The sequence below is a fragment of the Colias philodice genome, chromosome 23 (genome assembly GCF_061535455.1).
Source record: "Colias philodice isolate Cphi_HAF_F1 chromosome 23, ilColPhil1 Martin Lab GWU primary, whole genome shotgun sequence".
In the NCBI taxonomy this organism is placed as follows: Eukaryota; Metazoa; Arthropoda; class Insecta; order Lepidoptera; family Pieridae; genus Colias; species Colias philodice.
The window spans coordinates 718,423-740,762 of record NC_143108.1 but is presented as its reverse complement, the minus strand read 5'-3'; the positions used below and the strand labels follow the sequence as shown (position 1 = coordinate 740,762).

The 22,340-nt window shown below is 33.5% G+C and overlaps 1 protein-coding gene across 1 annotated transcript; it reads left to right on the top strand.

Annotated features, from left to right (window-relative positions):
• The first annotated feature begins 545 nt into the window (after positions 1–545).
• LOC149477846 (putative sodium/potassium/calcium exchanger CG1090) lies at positions 546–22,066 on the top strand. Its single transcript, XM_089709765.1, has 16 exons — positions 546–855; positions 12,231–12,390; positions 12,839–12,972; positions 13,322–13,426; positions 13,912–14,053; positions 14,683–14,793; positions 15,357–15,534; positions 16,330–16,476; positions 17,045–17,130; positions 17,927–18,045; positions 18,687–18,797; positions 19,554–19,635; positions 20,238–20,402; positions 20,798–20,900; positions 21,354–21,484; positions 21,797–22,066. Exons 1-16 carry the CDS (start codon positions 844–846, stop codon positions 21,994–21,996), a joined length of 1,986 nt encoding a protein of 661 aa, XP_089565891.1. The 5' UTR covers positions 546–843; the 3' UTR covers positions 21,997–22,066.
• Positions 22,067–22,340: the final 274 nt, after the last annotated feature.

The following is a 22,340-nucleotide window of genomic DNA, read 5'->3' as shown; positions in this document are numbered from 1 at the left end:
TGCACAAGAACTTAAATATTTTTAATCCACCACATTTAAACGCCGGCGATCACCTATTTCTAAAAAATCATAATCGTGTGCTTTAATAACAATAGGTATAGTCATTATAACAAAACATGTAATAAAAGCTCATTATCTTAATTACCTACACCGTAGCGTGCCCATAAAACTATTTTAATTATCGTTACATCTGATTATTTCATATCTATACATTTTGTTCACATAGTACAATTACTACGGATAAGTACTGACGTACGAAGCAGTCGCCAGAATGTCTGCCTCTTCGTCAATGCATGAAAAACTGAAACACAGCTTTACAAATAACACTCAGCCATACAAAATTCAACTTTAACAACAAGCAATAAAGCTTTATTTGACGAATTACGACGCGGTTATAACTTCACGAAACGCGCAATCAAATATTACGGTTATTTCATTGTGATAATGTTGGTTTTTCCTTGATTGAATGGCCGGTGTCGAAGTGTGCGTGGAACGCCGCGCAGTCGCCCCCTTTTCACGTTTAGTAGGCTCGGTGGCGCCACTGAGCACGGACGTCTCTACGAAGAGGCTCGCTCCGTAACGCTAGTCAATTGTCGCAAACCCCACAGTCAATTTCTGCCTTCCATTTACATCGCGATACTCGTCCCGTCGAGATAGGAATTTGGGAATTTTTGACATTTTTAACGTATTTAATAACGTAATGTGCAGGGCTGAATGAATGCCGGTAGCGTCGGGGGTACAAAACATTTTCCGGTGGCGTGTGTTAGTTACGTAAGTTATCCGGGGAAAATCAATATCCTAGTCGTATAAATAGCGGCGGTTGAGAACAGCTGGCCGAAAGCCATGCAGCCTACGGTAAGTGCTAATGTGTTTTATTAAAAAAGTTCGTAGATTTAGACGTCAGCCTTTGTCGCAAGAATCCGTTTATATCAATTTAACTTTTTATTGGATTAACGATGCGGCTCGCTTTATCTCTGTTATTTAAATGTCATAATGTAACGAAGAAAGATCCATCATTTTTTTAATCTCGTAGCAACCTTTTAATTGGTTTTGTCTTAGGTAACTAATGGGTATAGATAGGTATTTTATGTTATTTTTAGTTTTGATATTTTTAACAATAGTCATATTTTATTAGTGGTTGTAAGTACATGATATTCTTTTTTCATCTTCGTAGCATATTATCCTACATTCTCACACGTATTTCTAAATGCCATACACACGAAAATAGACTGCTTATTAATGCAAAAACAATCTAAAAGGTAAAAGCCCCTTTGGGGTGAAATTTTGAAGCGAAATGTCAAGAGTCATCGAAACAGAGGTTAAAAAACCGTTACTTATCTTGTTTTTTTTACGTTATAAAATAACAAATCGCTACAAAAGTACACATACTTATTTATATTATTAGTAAGGAAATACAAACAATCGTTCGCTCCAGTTACGCCCAGACTATGAATTATTATGATAAAACTTACTAATATTCAGGAATTTATTCAGGAACAATGAAGCGATCTTTGGTATTTTCACACTAATAGGTATAGGTACATATTTTTATTATTTCTTAAAACTGAAACATAGCTGGAATAGCACAGAGGACTGCCTTATCACTAAGGAGTGATCTCTTCCAGGCAAGTTTTTAGTCGTAATTATGATTTTATAACAATCATCAAAGCCCTCTTTGTAATATAAATGTAGAGGTACCTAAACTTTACATATTAATCGCATACGTTGTGATTAAAATCGGAATTTCCGCTTTCTTTGTAGGTCAAACTCTTTCTATGATGGCATTGGATTACTTAGTTTACCCTGTATTAGTTTTTAATATAATAAATAGTACGTTGTACATAATATTATAGAGGTCAATAAAATTGATTATTTAATCTATACTAATATTATAAAGCTGAAGAGTTTGTTTGTTTGTTTGTTTGTTTGTTTGTTTGTTTGAACGCGCTAATCTCGGGAACTACTGGTCCGATTTGAAAAATTCTTTCAGTGTTAGATAGCTCATTTATCGAGGAAGGCTATAGGCTATATATCATCACGCTACGACCAACAGGAGAGGAGCCACGGGGGTGAAACCGCGCGGAGCAGCTAGTAAAATATGTAATGGTAAAAACATTGCTTAAATAATTTTAATCTGAAGTCAAGTCTTGTCTGGAAGAACCCAATTGCAAAATAAGTGGGTCTTTTCGTATATTGTCAACATACAACATTTCTAATTAAAAAATAATAACAATATTTACTTAGGTACATCTCGATTGCAGCTATTATTTTGACCTCTAATCTTTGTCTGATATGCTCTGACCCTCTTATCTTTTAAATTGGATTAATATTAAAAATAACGTTGCTTCTCGTTATTTAGTCTTATCTTATCTATGTTTGAATAAAAATTTCTTATACAATTAGAAATTTGAGTTTCTCTATTTTTTAATGAAAATTATTAATTTAATGTGTCTTCTGTCGCATTCTCTTACTTATTTGATTTAGGGCCGATTTTTCAATCCTTGCTTAAAATTTATCCGTCCAATAAAGTATTACACGAACATATTAAAATGTCACCTGTAAACTGTCAAATACGGACAATTAGAATACATTTTTTAAATGGTAGTTTAATACGTTATCCAAGGATTGAAAAATTAGCCCTGAAAAGGAATTTCTTACACAATCTGCCAAATGGATACAAGGCAATTCATGTTATAAAAATAAAAATAAAAGTACTTTATGTACCTAAGTACGTTACTTTTATACATAAACGAAGCTGCAATATTAACATCTAAAACAATTTATAATTAGATGCTTGAGAAATTATCAAACTACGTCGAGATATCTTATACAAATAAGTAATTATTATCTTTGTATAATTGTACCTACAATCTAACTATGTTGCTCGATGTTTTAAATAAAACTACGTAAGATATTATACATTATTTGTTATTTTTCTGCAAATACCAACAACAAGGGTCAAGTGGACTGTAAATAATAAAAAATGCAAAAAAGGAAATTACGTGCCGCATTTATAATATAAAAGATAAACCTGCCCTGCCGTTGTAACAGTCATTAATTATATACTGAAAAGGGAGCTAAAAGAAGACTGCGAAATAACTTTTTTTTTCTCTTTCTAAATAAGGACGAAATACTGAAATAATTAATGAAACGCAGACAATAACATTTTGATTGAAAATATTTCTTCAAAACTCGAAATCGAACAGAATTAATCTAGAATACAAACTGGGGAATTGGTAAAAATATCCTATATTTTCATTTCAAATCGGGTCTGTGGCTTAACCGTAAAATCTTAACAGACAGTCAGTAACTTTTTTTTGATCTACCTATTTATGATATTTTTACGGATTAACCTTTAACAATCACGTTTATTTATCTCGGAAATGAAGGGATTGAAAAAGAGGAGGTAAAGGTCACATTCACATTTATATTAGAACTAGAGGTCCGCCCCGGCTTCGCCCGTGGTACATATTTCGCAATAAAAGGTAGCCTATGTCCTTTCTCAGTTATCAAAATATATCCATACCAAATTTCATGCAAATTGGTTCAGTAGTTTAGGCGTGATTGAGTAACAGACAGACAGACAGAGTTACTTTCGCATTTATAATATTAGTATGGACTATCTTTCCGCCCACGGCTACCCCCGCATAGTCAAAGGAAATCCCCATGGAAATGAGATATTTCACCGCGTTATAATGAAGCCTATGCCATTCTCTAGTCTCCTAACTATCTCAAGACATAAAAATCATAACATAAAATTACTCACACACACGTTGCAGCGTAAAAGACGAACAAACGCACATTTATAATATTAGTAGGGTTGAATTAACCTTGAGACACTAATTTTTTAAGGGTTAAAATAACAGATTTAAAGATATGAAAAACTACTAAAAAATAAATTAAAGCAAGCAATTTATGTTAGGTTTCCAAATAGTTCGTTATACAGGGCACGACCTAAATGCGAGTGCACTGAACAGGCCTGTAGGTCAATAGTTATCTAACTTATATAATATAATGTTGGTAACTCGTTATGGCTTCAAATATTTTTCATTTGAGAAGGCCACAATTGCAAACAGATTAAAAAAAGTCAGATTTTGTTATATTACTCGTTTCCCGGAACTGAATTAAAAAACTTTGCTGTTAAAAAACAACAATATTGAATATACGTGAATAATATAGGCTAGGTATATTTTAAATTATTTATTTATCGAGGACAAACCAGAACGTAGCTAAAGCCAGGACGAATATGCTACAAATATAACAATTATGTATTTTAAACAGTTTTTTTTCGTACCAGGGCTTTAATGATAATATGTTGTACATTAATAAAATAATTATCATCATATTATAATATGCCTTTTTGATGACATGACCTATTTTCCAAACCTTGGGCAGAAAGCATGAAATTGAGCTCAAACATGATTACGTCGAGTCATTAGAAGATCCACTTAACACTTGTTAAACTTGACATAAAAATATTTGCTTAGATTAAGGATTGGTCTCCGCGCGCGCGCTACGACTAGATACCGCCGGCGTACTTGAAAAATGCGGCAACTAATAGTACGCCGAATTCGGCGTACCCGAGCCAGTCGTGTCACAGGCATTGTGTGGGGAGGGCGAACCGATAGTTTATAAAGATTTTGAACAAACTCTGAAGTAAAATGCCTATCTTGTGTCATAAAACTATTTAAAAATAATACAACAAAAAATAAGAAAGACACTGGGATCACGTACCATCACTAAGTATCGTATTATTCGAAATTTCTCCTTTACTTCGAAAATTTTTTCTACGAAAATACGACGCCATTCAGTGTTGCCGTACTGCATATCCAAAAAAATACACGTGGTTGAGGAAATCTTTTAGCAATAATTTGAACTTTTTTTTGCACGCCTCATAAGCGAAGCGTTGAGGTGGGTACTACTGTCACTTCGCGCAAAACATCTGATTTTTCAAACTTAAAATGTCTTTATGTATCATACATTGCACTTGTAAGATAATACATACACACACATATTAAGAAAAAACACTATTTTTAACGTTCATGATATTTTTGATGTCATTTTTGTTATTTAAACTAGTTAAAAAACAGTTTAAAAAAGTTCTGTCTTGGACGTCCGTGTGTCTGTATGTGCGGATCCTTTTTCTTGTTAACACGATAGCGACCGAAATACTTTACTAATCGAGTCTTTTTTTTCTCTTACGCTTGAGTATGCTCAGGAATAGAACCCTTTCATTTTTCAGGGTCTGATTCGATGTGGTTTAATTGTTATTAAATAAACAAAAATAATAATTAATTAATATTTATTAAAAAAAAATTATGAGGCGTGCACTTTTGGATTTTCCAAATTATTTCAACACTATTACGAACACATGTATAAAAAAGTATAATAACAATAATTTATTTCTGTTTAACCATGTTTAACTGACTCATATAATGTTTTTTTTTATTTCCGGTTTTTTACTTTTAAACAACCTATAGTACTACTATGAGTGACTATAGTATAGTAGCGTCGCAAGTGGATTTGAGTCGCATGTTCATGGATTCGATTCCCGGCCAGGTCAGGATGAAAAAAAATATTTTCAAACTTCTTTCCAAGATGCCAGATTTCCCATTTATGAGGTAAAATTTATGTAGCTGGCAGCTCAATTCTTCACACACACTAGCGTCTTTACAAATTGCCTAACACACACTACAGAAATGAGTTGCCGCACTCACAGAGCTATTGTTTTTAGGTGGGGCGGTATCTAGTCGTAGCGCGCGCGCGGAGACCAATTCTTAATCTAAGCTAAGATAATTACCCACTTCAAAGTCACTGAAGATGATATAAGGCTTCTAAGTTCTAAAGATCCCATAGATCGAATAAATTTCCAGCATTTGAAAATAATACTTTCAGAAGTACATAAAAATGCATTAAATCTTTCGTATTTGCTATATTAAAATTCCTACTAATAATAACGGGGGTAAATAAAATTCCAATTCAAAAAAAATGTCATCTAATATAATGAAGATTCTATCTCTTTCACTCATGTCATAGCACTTATGAAAGAAGAGTCCAACTAGTGGTTTCTTCATTGGCAAATATTTTTATGGAGCTCTCCGGTATAATACGGCTAAATTAAAGAGCTCTAGCTGTGGCTCTAGTATTTTAATGAATGTCACATTATGCTATAGAAGCTGATGACGTCACACGGGCGTCTCACTGTCGCCGTGTTACGTCACAGATTTTACTAGAATGGAAGATGAACTTTGTAGTATGGTTTATCGGAAGGGCTTCTTTATATTACTATGTTTATTGTTGTCGTTTAATTTAATGGTGTGACATTTATAGGTATATTTTCTGGGCTTGAATTTATTTATTTCTACCTAGTAAGTATAAAAATTCAGTTTGAATTTTTGTTACGGATTACTCTGAAATTTAGTTTTTAGACCGAAGATATTATAAGTCATTATCTAAATTATGCAATGTTTTTATTTTGAGTACTACTTGAGTACAAGTAGATATAAGACTGAGCTTTATCATTTTAATTTACGCATTTCCTAAAATAGAAATGAGATCTTGATTGTAGACGTCTGGTTTATATTTTTATGGCTTATATGACCTAACAATCTATAAAATTAAAAATTTAATTACCTACCTATTTAACTTGATAGTTAATTCGTTAAAAGATTTTAAGAATAAGTCCGTAAATACTATAAAGTAAGTTTATTGACATTGTAAAAAAAATATGATAAACAAACGCAATAAAATAACAGTCTAGTAGGTATAATTTTTCAAGAATAATAATTTTACACTACGAATATTTAAATTCAAGCGTACGACTCAAAACATAACCTAAAAACCAAAATAACGAGGAGATATGGACTATTTCGGGGCAGATTCATAAAGCAATTTGGGAGATAACGCAATGTTGAGTCGGGGAGGCTTATCCTAATCCGATCGCGACTCCAAATCACGCTTCTGTCATCGAAATCTATAGCCCTTTGAACCTTGACAGATAATAAATGCGCCTTTTTTCTTTTTCGCGGGAACTGACGTGAACAGCTGTCAAATGAGGCGAAAGAAATTTTAAGTCTTTATTGTGTGATGAAAATTGTTTTGCATTGTTTGTAATGATATGACAATAATATTTCAAAATAAAACTCACGCGGATATCTAAATTCCTTTTTTTATTTTAAAAAATTACGACTATAATAATAAAAAAAATGAAGCTAGAAAATTTCATACGTTCTATTTTTAAATCTATTTATGTTCATCATGTTTCGAAATTGATCGTAATTTTAATGTGTTTAATTTAAAAATTAATTTTATATGGTGGAAATGTTATGTGAGTGCGTTTTGAAATCTTATAGCCTAAAATATAATAAATATGTACCTATCATCAAGAAGTAACCTTGCAAAGAATGATCTAGAATATGATTATTAAGTATAATAAATCCAAGTGAGTATTTCTCATTTATTTATTTTTCATTTTTCATTGATTGCTTTAATTACATTTATTAAAGTTCAAATTTTTGATAAATAGCGTGTTTTTTGGCAATAAGAAATTGTACAGTAATAATAATAATTATGATGAATTAAAAAGTAAGTACATATTTATTAGTAGTAATTGACTATAATGTTTAAAAAAAACATCTGATTAGCACATGGTGTAATGAGATACGGTATTATATTTATTTAAATCATTAAAATTAACTATGTTGTATTTGGTAAATATATTACTTTATGTAAAAACGCACGCCGTAATGACTTGTAGCTTTTTAATCTTTAAATCAATTAGTTGATAAGCTTCGTGAGCGTTTTCGTATGAAATGCTTCATCAATGTATCAGTAAATCAATGTAAGCATCATATCATGAAAATAATCGACAAAAATATACGAGAATATTGGAAATTAACTTTTTATTATTATATAAAACTAAGTACCTAGTGTGTTTTAGATACCTACCTACTCTACAAAAATTCTATTACTAGACCTAGGTATTTAAAGACCTATATTTTTAAATAGATTTTACCAAACATTAATTTTAAATTGCAGCAATCTACAATATTACAATTTTTTGTAATATTTCAAAATACTTACTTTAATATGAAATTTCCTTCTCTTTGAGATCAAAGACGTGCCTTTCTGAGAATATTTAAGATTTCCTTTTCTAGATATAATGGGGGCTTGTGTAATGTTGATGGTATGACTTATATAAAGTGCAGTATTAATTTTTACCGTGACTTCGTCTGCTTTTTTCGCTTTACAGTGATTGTGTGTTTAATTAATTATTACAGATTTTTTAAGTGAAACTTCTTTAGGCACGTTTTATAGGTCGCGTCATGGCAATACCGTCATGTCATGGAGTAAGGCGACAATTGTGGTATCTTTGGATTTTGCGAAAAAAGTTTCACTTCTGACATATGCGCTCGGCACATACGCTCTTTTTTTAAAGGTCTGTCAAAAATATAAAAATATTCAGCTTCGCGTTGTTAACTATTAAGTTAATTTATTACCAATGTTTAATCCATCAGTCCTCGGAATCACAGACACAATAGAAAATCTATTGTGTCGCGCCCCGATCGGGCCTTACGGTGGTCAATGGGTTAATTCAACCTGTAACGGAATGAAAAAGCTTTGTTTGTATTGTCCGTTTTGTTTGTCAGATTCGTAAATGTAATTCAAGCAAACGTTTCGAGGGTGGAAAGCTAAAGGTACATTATAAATGAGTGTTATAAGCCACTAAGTAAACATTTGTAATGTAACACCGCATGCACACAGTATACAGAATACGAGCAGTAGCGAAAGTCTATACAAAACGTTCCGAACGTTCCACTCACATAAACTCAAACAAACTCCAACTCAAACATTTATTTATTCAATTAGACTTCTTCTAAAAGCACTTTTGAAACGTCATTACATATTTTTTTACATTTACCTATCTACGGGGAAGAACCGGAAAGAAACTCCATAGTCGCTCTTTTAAATCATGTCAGTATTAACACAAACATACGCATCTACGTGACTCCTGCGGTCTCCCACGTTCAAATTCAAATTCAAATGATTTATTGTGATTGTGATTGCCGTTTCGAACGTTTTGTAGGGAGTTTCTATACTGTTCATAATATATGTTTACTGTGACATTAGCTAAGTGACCGAACAGCCCACATAATGCGTCAGCAAATAAACGGTTGTAAAGGTTATATACCTGATACATGAAACCTTTTATCGAATAAAGCCTTGATTTTCACTATGAAAAGCTGATCATCGCTCTAATCGATCAGAGAGAAATTCTTTTGACACAGAATCTAATATTATAAGATAGTTTGTGACTATACTAGTTGTTGACTATTTTATACCAAAAACATTGTTGTTAATACGAATAAGATATAAATATTGAATACGAAGCATCGAGAAGCAATTCAATAAAAAAAAACATATTTATTCAATTTATCTCGCTCGAATTTATTCAATACTAGCTGTGCCCCGCGGGTTCATCCGCTTTGCTCCGCTCATACTGCTCTTAGCGTGATGATGATGCCCATAGCCTACCTCGATAAATGGGCTATCTAACACCGAAAGAATTTTTAAATCGGACCAGTAGTTCCTGAGATTAGCGCATTCAAACAAACAAACTCTTCAGCTTTATAATATTAAATTATAGATTAAACCCCGTAAAATAAATACGTACGTGTATGATCTACTACTGATATAATGGTCGAGTTCCGAGAAAACGAATAAAATATAAATCAAAAACATTATCCACGAACCTCCCAATCTTTCATAATTCCAAAAAAGTCTAAATAATTGTCAACAATCCTTTAGATCTATAAAAGGCGCACAAATAACGCGGAGTCCTCCATTTTTTCTCTAAAAGCTTTAGTGAAGTAACCCGATCACAAAGACTACGGACCCTCGTGGGGAATATTCCAGATTGAGGTCAAAAAGTTCGCTCCAGGGATCACTTACATATTGTATCCTAGACGCAATTTAGGCGGGAAATATTTGTCTATTGTTGTATTTGTAGTCTTTCGCGATACAATTTTATTTCAATTGAAATCGCTAGGCTTTTCATGTTGCTTCTCGTATTTGATATTGTATAAAACCTTTTTTAAATTTAGTATTTGATATTAAAGTTATTTACTTTTTCAAAGTGTTATTTAGACAATACATAACGTACGTAATAGACAGATAATTTCCATTTAACATTCAACAAACACAGTCCATTTCAGTATAAAAAATATATATTTTTACTACCTACTACCAAGGTTGTAAGCACGTTTAAAAGTAAATCTTTCGTAAATGAAAAAGCTTCATAAATCTCATCATCACAATAAAAACTTAATAATAACATAAAAAGTCAATAATATTAGCAATAGATATTAATGGCGTGGACTGTCGACAATTTGTCCCTCAATCAAAAATTTTTACGGCATCCATTCCGCAGTGACATTTACGCGCCTCTCCGCCCGAGGTGAAGTGATCAATAAAAATATATTTCCCGCCATTTTCCCGCATATAAAAGCGCGCAAGGAGGTTTTATATCGCGTTCCATGAAATATGACAGATGTCAATAAAATATAACTTGTTGAATGTGTAAAAATGTGGATATATCATAGAATTGTAAGTGGATTGATGTTATAAATATACTTATATGTAGAATACCTAAATATTATTCGTGCAATTATTTACTCATACGAATGTACTACCACAGACTAATAATAATATACTACGTATGTACTACGTTTAATTTCTCTTGCGTTTTTTAATTGCTTTCAATGTAGAATCTTCTACTTTTCCCTCCTTGGTGTTATGACATTGACATAATCCGTCAATGTCAAGACTAGATTACCGTTAATCGAAGAAATGCAGTTTGTATGTAGAGAAAGAATTTAAAATAAATTATTCAGGTAACAAAAAATAATGCATATACTCAGGTAACAAAAATAATGCATATACTCGAAATACCCAATAGTATCTATAGACGCTCTTAAAATACTTAAATATAAATTTTTAAATACATAAATTTTAAACACAGTTTATCAAAGTATTCTTCTTAAACTCCACATTTAGCTGTAATTTCACTCATTAACGTAATACACGATTCCCTTTGGCAGAATTCCAAGTTATCTTTTAAGCTTTCAAAGCTTAATGCTCAAAGAAAACGTACAAGTTAGTGAAAAGTTGTGAACATTGAAGTAATTAACAATATATTTAGGTAACCATCTTTCTCTTATTTAACAGCCTTAACAGCATGATTATATAGAAATTAAACAGAAGGTATACAAAACTATTACAGATGTAGCATTATAAACTATGTTTCCATCTGTTTACGATATGGATGCCTTCAAAAAAAGAGCCTATGCGTCTCTCAAGGGCCGGCAAAACAATCGCAAGGGTAATGACGTTGCAATTGCTATGGGCGGCGGTGAACACCTTACATCAAGTGTACCGCCCGCTCTTTTGCCGGTTGTAGTAATAAAAAAAAAAAAAAAAACTACAAAAAACTTCAATAAAATATTATAATTCACACGTGAAAGACAACACACACTGCTGAACTTAGCACACCTTTCTTACGTAGAAGAATTTTCATGGAAAAATATGTGCTTTACGCATGCCTCAATTTATTCCCATTTGTCTGGATTTTATTTGATTTTTGTAAGATCTACAGTATTTTAATTCAAAGCGTATTTTTGTAGTAATATGAATTTAATTTTATACCTATTTACTAGCGGTTTTCAATCACAAATTTGGTTTAACTATCTCTCCGCCCGCGGCTTCGACCGCGTTTTCAAAGAAAAACCTGCATAGTTCCCGTTCCCGTGGGATTTCCGGGATAAAACCTATCTTTTGTGTTAATCCAAGTTTAGCCTCTGTATGTGTGCTAAATTTTATTGTAATCGGTTCAGTAGTATTTGCGTGAAAGAGTAGGTAACAAACATATTATATACAAACACATACATCCATCCTCACAAATGTTCGCATTTATAATATTAGTTGGAAGTAGGATATGATTATCATAAACACTATCTTGTAAAATAAAGCAGGTAATATGTTGTGATAAATAATATGTTGGGGTAAGACGAACATAGTTTATTTTGCTACATTTAACCTTACTATATTACTATATTTAACCATAACGCTAAAATCAATACTAACGGCAGTAAAAAAAAACGTTTAGGTTGTGCTAATGTTCGTCTTCCCCTTAATTTAAATTTGAATTTGATATCAAATTTGAATTTTTCCAGAGGATGCGGCGTCCCCGCCGGCACCGCTGGCTGACGGTGTCCATATTCTTCATCGCATATTCCGTGTTCCAAGCCGTTATTGGAAGCCCCTCGGAGCCCGTGAAGGACCTCCCGGAGAACACCCCCGTACCGGCTGCTACTGTTAAACTTGATGATAAAGGTGATTGTATTTATATCGCTTTATTTGTATGGAAGTGTTACGTAAATACATTCAAACAAAAAAAAATGTTGAAACAATTGATTAAAAATATGTAAATGTGTAAGATGTATCTCCTATAATTCCTCCTCAGAGTAGCATCCCTAAATATTTTTTTATCACTGATGGTGATAACGTTTTTTACTTTGATCGTTTCAAAAATTCAGAACGTGAAAGCGTAATAACAGACAGACGGACAAAGGTTTTTTATGATGTATATGTAGGTTCATGTAAATGATCGAAACTATACCTTAAGACACAACAACATTTTTCATTTCCTTTTGTACACATAACACAAAAAATCTTGATACCACGATAACGCATACCTATTAACGATAATATTAATACATAGGTACTTATTCTTATCCACTCTTCTTGAAATCAAATCAAATCAAATCAAATTATTTTTCAGAACCATTGAAAGTGACTCCAAGCGTAGCAACATTCGGAGATAGAGTTACTGATGGCGGGAAAAAAGCTATGAAGGAATTGGATGAGGATGAAGAAGGCGAGAAGAAAAGGCAAAAAGATGCTGGTTATGAGGATGTGAGTTAAAAATTAAAAAAAGAGCATGTGCACACGTGTCAGAAGTGAAACTTCTTTGACAAGATTCAGAGATACCAAAATCGTCGCTTTACTCCACGTAACGGTATTGCCATGACGCGACCTTGAAATTTTACTTTCAACACGCCTAAACAAGTTTCACACATTAAAAAAACAATATGATCTAATAAAATGGCTCGTTTTCATGTCGAAATATATGTATAATATATCTATCTAATTTTAAATGTCTTAACGTTGTTATTTTTTATACTTGTGACAAATTTAGACTCGTTTTTACAAACAAACACACATTACCTTCTATTTTAAATATATAGGTAATATTTATTTGCAGGATAAAGAAACGGCTGATATTCGCAAAGAAGAGGAAATATTAGAGATGTCGATAGCTACAGTACATCCCTTGAGATATAACTGTACTCCACCCGCTATTGAACAGGTATTTAGACTGAAATCTAGACTTGTTTAAAAATCTATGTGAAGACTTCCATATACATATATTATCAATGGAAATGGTTATTTATGTGTTGTGTAACTATCCTTATATACTTGTTGGCAGGTTTGAATTATGATTATGATCACACAAAATTCAGCCGAAACTCCCTAGCCTACTATCACAGTAAACATATATGAACAGTAGCGAAACTCAATACAAACGCGTAAATGAGTCAACTAGTATTGCTACTGTTTATATCTATTTAATCTTATGTACATGGAAGATGATATAAAATCTCATTTATTAGTTTCACTGTCACTTACCTGCCACCTTACATCCACTAGTTAAAGGAAAACCCGCATAGTGTGTCATGTCATCATTTCATGAAAATTGGTACAGCAGTTTTTGCGTGAAGGAGTAACAACTTTCGCATTTATAATATTAGTAGGATTGCAATGATATTAAAAATAAAATACATCTCTCCCCAGTTCCCCCGGCCACTGATGGGCCAAAACGCGCGCAAGCACGGCGGGCTCATCATACACATACTTGTGTGTGTGTTCACTTTTATCGGCCTGGCTATTGTGTGTGATGAATACTTTGTGTGCAGTTTGGATCGGATCTGTGAAGGTAATTATAATTAGGAAATACGACATACATTCTTAGACTTACAATTAACAACTAGACTCAATTCAATATCTATCGAATAAATATATTATTTGTATTGCGTTGTATACTTTTCAAAAAAGTAGTATTAATATGTTCATTAACTTATTAAATTAGTCTTCAAGTTGGGCAAGTTGCCCCATCCTGCAACTCAGCTTATAATAAATCAAAAATTTTTTGATGAAATTGTATTTGTATCAAACGAGTACCTAGTGTGAGTGTGAGTGAGTGTGTTGTACTGCTCCCTTTTACAACATACAAAATGTTTGTAAAAATGTTGGTTTTAATTTAAATTATTGATATTCAAAAATAAAACACATTTTAATAATATTTTGTATTCTTTTTATTTCCTCAAATGTATAAATGTTGGTAAATTTAATTAAAATTATCGATATAAAAAAACACTTTTTAATGTCTTTGTTGTTTTTCAGCATTATAATAATAAAAAATAAAAAATTCTTTTTGAATTTGATACCTCAAATTTTTGACTGGATAAACCGATTTTAATGTTTTAATAATTTTAGATATTAAAAAAACACATTTTAACGTATTGTATTGTTTTTATTACAAAAACAACATATACCTAATTACAGAACTAAAGCTAGCGCCTGATGTTGCCGGTGCGACTTTCATGGCGGCGGGTTCTTCCGCGCCTGAATTAGCTACTGTCGTGATTGGAGTGTTCTGTGCGCAGGATGATATTGGTATGTTATAATGTTTATATATTATAATGGATATATTTATTGGGTACAAAATTATAAGAAATGTTAATGCGAGTAAAAGAGAAGAGCTAAGGTCTAGTCTTCTCGAAATAGACAGTGAATTTAAAACTGGAGTGAGAGTTTAAAATGTTGTGAGGTTCTTTTTTATTTTCGTAAATTCTGGTCTATCATTAAACATATTATGAACACTTTAATTTCACGATACACGAAAGGGTTGTTATATTAGAGAAATGCTTATAAGTTGGTCATGAAATGCTACGCTTTATGTATAATTTCACAAGTTACAAATACAGTGCAATAGAGTAGAGTACAGTGTAGTAGAGTAGGATATGGCTACGACATTATCATTAATTGATAACACACTGTGAATACTAGAGTGATTTTCTTGTCAATTTTATACATTAATAAAATTAAATTATTTTTTGACATTTTAACGGATATAAAACTCGATTTATTCCGATCAAAACTTTACAGCAAGCAAATTTTACAAATTTCCATATTTATTGAATAACATATATTTCAAATTATTATAATTGACACAACAGGTGTATCCGGAGTGATAGGTTCCGCGGTATTCAACATAATGTTCGTGATATCTGTCTGTGCGTTGTGCGCGGGCACAGTGTCTCATCTCAACTGGTGGCCATTGTGTAGAGATTGCTTCTTCTACGCGATCTCTATATTGGTGATGCTGTGCACTATTGCGAATAATTATGTTTCTTGGTGAGTGTGTATTTGTGATGTTTTCTTGTATTTATCTGTCCGGAAAGATAGCTATTGTTAGCTAGTTATTTATTTATAACATTTTAAGATAGCTATTGTTAGCTAGTTATTTATTTATAACATTTTAATTCAGGTAACAGACAATAAATTGTACAGACTCATAGAATAAATACCTCACAGACTAATATACTAACTAATAATATGCACGTTATACTTATAAAGCTCGTACGTTATAGGCCTGAAGCGCTATAGTTACATGTTGATAATGTACGGCGTGTACAGCGTGGCGCGGCAAGAAACTTCATAGTTGCTCTTTTAAAGTCAATATAACAATTTAATTTTTCATAGTAATATAATATAACGCGTGTACGTTACAGGCCTGAAGCGCTATTCATGTTAATAATGTACGTGTACATTAAACTGCATTGTATAATTCTTGTACGTTACAGGCCAGAAGCGCTATTCATGCTAATAATGTACGGCGTGTACTGCGTTGCGTGGCAAGAAACTCCGTAGTTGCTCTTTTAAAGTCAACATTACAATTTAATTTTTCATAGTAATATTATATAACGCGTGTACATTGTTGGCCTGAAGCGCTATTCATGATAATAATGTACGTGTACATTAAACTGCATAGTATACATTGGTTGCTCGGGTTGCTTGGAAGAAATTGCTTCAAGCAATAAAGCCGCCCTTTGCATCAAATGTCCTGTCTGTGTGTGTGAAATTTGTATTTGTTTTGTATGCAATAAAGATTATAAATAAATAAATAAATATAATTCTTGTACGTTACAGGCCTGAGGCGCTGTTCATGCTAATAATGTACGGCGTGTACTGCGTGGCGCTTCGCTTCAACACTACGCTGGAGGCCTGGGTGCTCACGTGGCCGCTGCCCTTCAAGCTGCCCACACGGGAGGAACAGGCCGCGCTTGTTACTTACAAGTGAGTGTAGAGTACACTGGAGTAGAGTGAAGCGGAGTGGAGTAGAGTGTAGTGCAGTAGAGTAGGGTGTTGTTAAAAATAATATAGGACAATAGAAATGGAAGCAGTGCAATAGAGAAGGATGATCTTTAATACATAAACATTAATTAACTAACACTTTAGGTACCAGTATATACGGGGAAGTTTACAAGAAATTTTACACAACAATACAGTGCAGCAAATAGAATACAGTAGATAAGAGCAAAATCCAGTGCAATATTATATTATGACAAGAGACGATTTTGAAAAGATTAAAAAAATAATCCAAACGATGTAATTGCGTTGTTTTATGTTACATTAAGGGCCGATTTTTCAATGCTTGGATAAAACTTATCCGTCCAATAAAGTATTACACGATAATATTAAAATGTCACATAAACTGACAAATACGGGCAATTAGAATACGTTTTTAAAATGGTAGTTTTATACCTACATTATTCGACGAATAAGTTTTATCCAAGCATTGAATAATCGGCCCTAAATAAAAAAAATATAAGTTGACATTGTATACAAATATCTAATTGTACAGAAGCGGCGGCCAACCGCCCGCACCGCCGGCCGCGCCATACAGCAATGTGGACGGACAGACTAAGGACTCGCCTGTTGACCCCGCTCGTGAGTTACTGTTTTATTTGTTTACTATACCTCTATTTACAGTTATGTATCTTTATTATTTACGGCTACACAACGGACCATAATTTATCGGTTTTTTACTATTGAAATATGAAATTAGTGAAAAAACTAAAAAACATGCCCTATCACTAGAAATTATTGTATTGTCATCGATCTTTGATAAGTATACAAAGTTTTTATTAAATCTGTCCGTTTGAAATGGTTCCAAATCGAGTCTAACGGAATCTGTCACATGCAAAAATACAAGTTAAATAATTAAAGTAATTAAAGCTTATTAAAAAGTATCAAGTTAAGTAATTAAAGCTTATTAAAAAGAATGATCACTTCAGTTTTGACACACAACTAAATTCCAAATTGCTCTTTATTCAGTTAAAACAACTGTTTATCACTTCATTTATCACTATTTTTTTTAATCGTCCATTATTTATCACAATGTACAAGTTCAATAACAATGTACAATTTAGCGAAATCATCCATAATTGAAATTGATATTTTTGGTTTTATGGCATTCAAATGCTTTATAAATATAAATTTACTAGCGGTCCGCTCCGGCTTCGCCCGTGGTACATATTTACGTTTTCCTTATATATCTATTTATTATTCCTTATTATCTATTTACGTCATCCTCGTACATCAAGGAATATAATAAAAAAAGAATTATCGAAATCGGTTCAGCCGTTCTCGAGTTATGCGCTTACCAACACATTTTGCGATTCATTTTTATATATAAGATAATTATTTATCACAATGTACAAGTTTAATAACATGTACAATATAGCGTACAACCCGGGTGGTGCGTACGAGAACGCGGCGTACAACGCGGAGCCGGCGCCCGTGTGGGACCCCGCTAGTGCGTGGGACGATACCAACAATGCGTGGAGCCAGGAGACTTCGCTGGTAATATATTACACTACACTACACTGCAATACACTATACTATACTATACTTTACTGCACTACACTACACTACACTACACTATACTATACTGTACTACACTACAGTCTACACTACATTCCACAACTCGCATAAATTATCTGTTACTATCGCTTACAACAATTATACATAGGATCGTAAAATGAAATAGGGCCAGGAGACAGCCCTGTTAATTGTACACAGATCTACACTGCACGGCAATACTCTGCTCTACACTAGAATATACTATACTACACTACACTACACAACACTACAATACTTACACGCTGCATGAGATTCTATCAGCAACCTGTAAAAGTATATTTGTATTGTATTTTTATAACAATAAAGGATTTTCATTCATTCATTCATTCAAGTGTACACTACACATTTCTAAAAACAAATATATAACAGAACCTCACAGCTTCTGTGATCCCAACAATATATGAGATCAAGATACTGCGTTGGTAACTCTCATATACGGCTTTCATACACTTGCATATAGCATGAATGAATCACACTGCACTACACTTACACACACGTAACTCATACCCAAATTTCTAGGAAATGCGTAAGATAATTTAACTTGAAGCTTTACAAACATGTAATTTTATAATATTTCCCAGCAACAACCAGCTAACCAGAGTTGGAATGTAACTCAACAGCCACAACAACAAGACATACAAACGCCACAAACGCCGGGACAAGCGGAACAACAACCTCAACAACCACCACAGGTATATTATAATTACCAAAGAGAATATAATCACTACGTTTTATTTGATAATTACTTCTTATTGAAGTGAAAACTTCTTTAGCGGCGTTGAGCACTTTTTCTGTAATGGGTATAAAATCTTAAACTCGCGTCAGGACACGTGACCTGATCGAAAAAGCGTAAGACGGATACCATTCCAAAATATCAAACATGCTCAACGTTAATAATCAAGTTTTCACTTCTGCCGGAACTCCCCCAGTGCAACCCGTCTTTTTTTTAATAGCATTTCCGTTCAATTTAAAAGATAGGACTGATATCAATGTACTTAGAACTTGTTTTATCTACAACTAGTTAGTAGTACTATAGGCGTTTAAAAGTTTAAACCATATGTTAAGCGTTATATGTATACCATTACGTACCTCAAGTTTAAAACACCGGTCAAGTACGAGTCGGACCCGCGCACGAAGGGTTCCGTACCCTTAATATTTTTTATTTTTTTTATTTTTAGTATTTGTTGTTATAGCGGCAACGGACATACATCATTTGTGAAAATTTCAGCTTTCTAGCTATCACGGTATATGAGATGTAGCCTGGAGACAGACAGATAGACAAAGAAGTCTCAGTAATAGGGTCGTTTTACCCTTTTAAGTTGTTTTCTCAAATAAATAGTCCAATTGTATAATGCACATTGTTTTCTACAGAATTAATAAGTTCTATACTCATGATATATATTTATTTTATTTATTTATACTTACAGCATTTAACAATCTAATTTCAGCCAAATCAACAGCCCTACTACAAGGCGAAAGAATACAATCCTGAGACAGCTGTCGATCCGCTTGTTAAACCCATTGGAGCCAGTAAGTAATAGTAATCCTACTTATATTATAAATACAAAACTTAGTATGTTTGTTTACTTGTTTCACGCAAAAACTGTACAACCAATTTTCACGAAATTTGGCACACACATAGAGGGTATCTTGGATTAGCACATAGAAAAGGAACACACACACACATTTTTATCCCGGAAATCCCACAGGAATGGGAACAATGCGAGTTTTTCGTTGAAAACGCGGGCGAAGCCGCGGGCGAAAAGCTAGTTGTTTTATATGTTTGTTTTGTTATTGGACCTCAGATTACAGATTGTCCTATGTTTGGGTCCAAGAGTTCCAAAAGTGACATATTGTGCGTATCTAATCTATAGGATAGTCCAATAAATTATTTTCTTGAATTTGTTATTTTTGTTTCATGGCATTCAATTGCTATATAAATATAAATATGTATAGTAATAGGCATATAAAAATGAATGAGTAGACTAAATTCGATTGGTCTGGCGGGATCACAGATGGCCGAGGTGTTTAAGCGTTGCCCCGGATTGGGGGTATTTCTGTTCTTTACAAATTTATAAATTATTTTCTTGCTATCCACAATACTTTAAACAATATTTTTACAAATATATCAGACTTCGTGCAACTCGCGTGTTGGTACGTCGCGTTCCCGGTGCACTGGTCGTGTCGCCGCACGATGCCGGACTGCCGCGGGCGATGGTATCCCATCACCTTCATTATATCGATGCTGTGGATCTCCTTCTATTCGTATTTCATGGTCTGGATGATTACTGTTATTGGTGAGTATGAAAAAAAAAAAAGGCTAGGATGCAAATTATTTTTTTCTTTCAGGGTTGAAATTTTTTGTTAATTGATTGAAGTTTCTCTCATTTTAGAAAATATTTTGTTTATCATAAATATGTGTACAAGTTGAAGCTCCTTTATAGAAGTTTCTAGATTTACATTTTTCATTTTTGAAAAAAAACTTTCCGTTTGAACTAAATTTGACGTTCACACTTAAATTAAAAAAAAAATTGTATTCAAATCAATTTTTTTCTCAACTTATGGCTTTCAGCCACAAAGCTACAAAAGGTTCAAAAAAACATGTGCACTCTGTCCAAAAAGTATATATTTATTTCTAGTTTCACTTCTCTCTCTTTACAATGACATATAAATAAATAATATTATATTCCAGGCTACACCCTGGGCATCCCGGACACAGTGATGGGTCTGACGTTTGTTGCGGCCGGCGTGTCCGTGCCTGACGCGCTTTCTTCACTCGCTGTCATCAAGGAGGGGTGAGTGCACACACACTGCTCATACACTAGAGACTTGATAACAACATAAGAAAGGCTTGGTTATAATCACCCAAACCAGCTATATATAACCAACCAAATATATTGCTTACTAACTACTTCTGATCACTTGCACAAAACACACCTACCGCACACTAGCCAAAAAATTATACAACGCATAGTTACTACCAGCCGAGCTTATAACACACACTACCAACCGACTTTACAATACATTCCCAACCGACTTTACAACACAATATTATCAACCGATTTTTCAACATACTATCAACCTACTTTGCAACACACTCTCAAGTCTCAACCGACATTACAACACACTGCCAATCGACCTTACAAGTTACAATACACTTCCAACATAATTAACAAGACACTCTACCGACTTTAAAATGCGAATTCGTTTTTATAACAATATAATAAAATAATATTGTATTAATGCAGTTACGGTGACATGGCGGTATCCAACGCGGTGGGGTCCAACGTGTTCGACATCCTCGTGTGTCTCGGTCTGCCGTGGTTCATACAGACCGCCATCATACACCCCGGAAGCCATGTTAATGTTATTAGCAAAGGTATGCATATAATTTGATGCTTTTTTGCTTTAACTAAGTTCGAAAAAAATCGGTATAGCCGTTTTAAAGCTATTATTTAATGATAAAATAACGATCGAAGTGAAATTTCTTGAGAGTAAAATTTCAACGTCGCATCATGGCAATACCGTCACGTCATGGAGCAAAGCGGGCTATTTTGAATCTTACCAAAAAAGTTTCACTCCTGACACGTGTGCTCGGCTCTCACGCTTTTTTTATTTTTCAAAGTTTTGTCATTACAATTCAAAAGCTTTTTTTAAAATGAAAATAAAACAAACTTTAATCTTTTTACAGGCCTAATCTACTCTACGCTATCCCTATTCTCGACGGTAATATTCCTTGTGCTAGCGACCCACGCGAACGGCTGGAAGCTCGACCGCAAGTTCGGCGCCGTGCTCATGGTTTGGTACTTGCTGTTCATCACGTTGGCCAGTCTGTACGAGCTCAACGTGTTCGGCATATACCACCCGCCCGACTGTGTGTCCACGTATTAGACGTTTGACAGGTGACAGTTGGCGGGTGACAGGTGGCGTGTGGCGGGTGACGGGTGACAGCTGTCAAGTGGAAGCGGTTTTTTTTTTTTTTTCTTTATTGGTTTTGTTCAAGAAGCTTATATCTAATACAATGGAGATTTCAGTATAAAATTCATAAAAAAACATACAGGCGTCATTCAACGTCATTTCAGTGCAATCTCCAGTGTATTAGATATAAGCTTCTTGGTTTTGTTAGTGGCCTGTTCATAAGGGAATTAGGTGAATGACTAGAGTTTTTTTTTTTTGTGATGGATTTTTAATTTGACACTGGCAGTTTGAGCGTGCTCGTTGAAAAAAAAGTTTTG

Coding starts and splice junctions, on each gene's coding strand:
- LOC149477846 (XM_089709765.1), top strand. Junction 14,794..15,356: donor CTGTGCGCAGGATGATATTG/GTATGTTATAAT, acceptor TTGACACAACAG/GTGTATCCGGAGTGATAGGT. Junction 19,636..20,237: donor TGTTAAACCCATTGGAGCCA/GTAAGTAATAGT, acceptor CAAATATATCAG/ACTTCGTGCAACTCGCGTGT.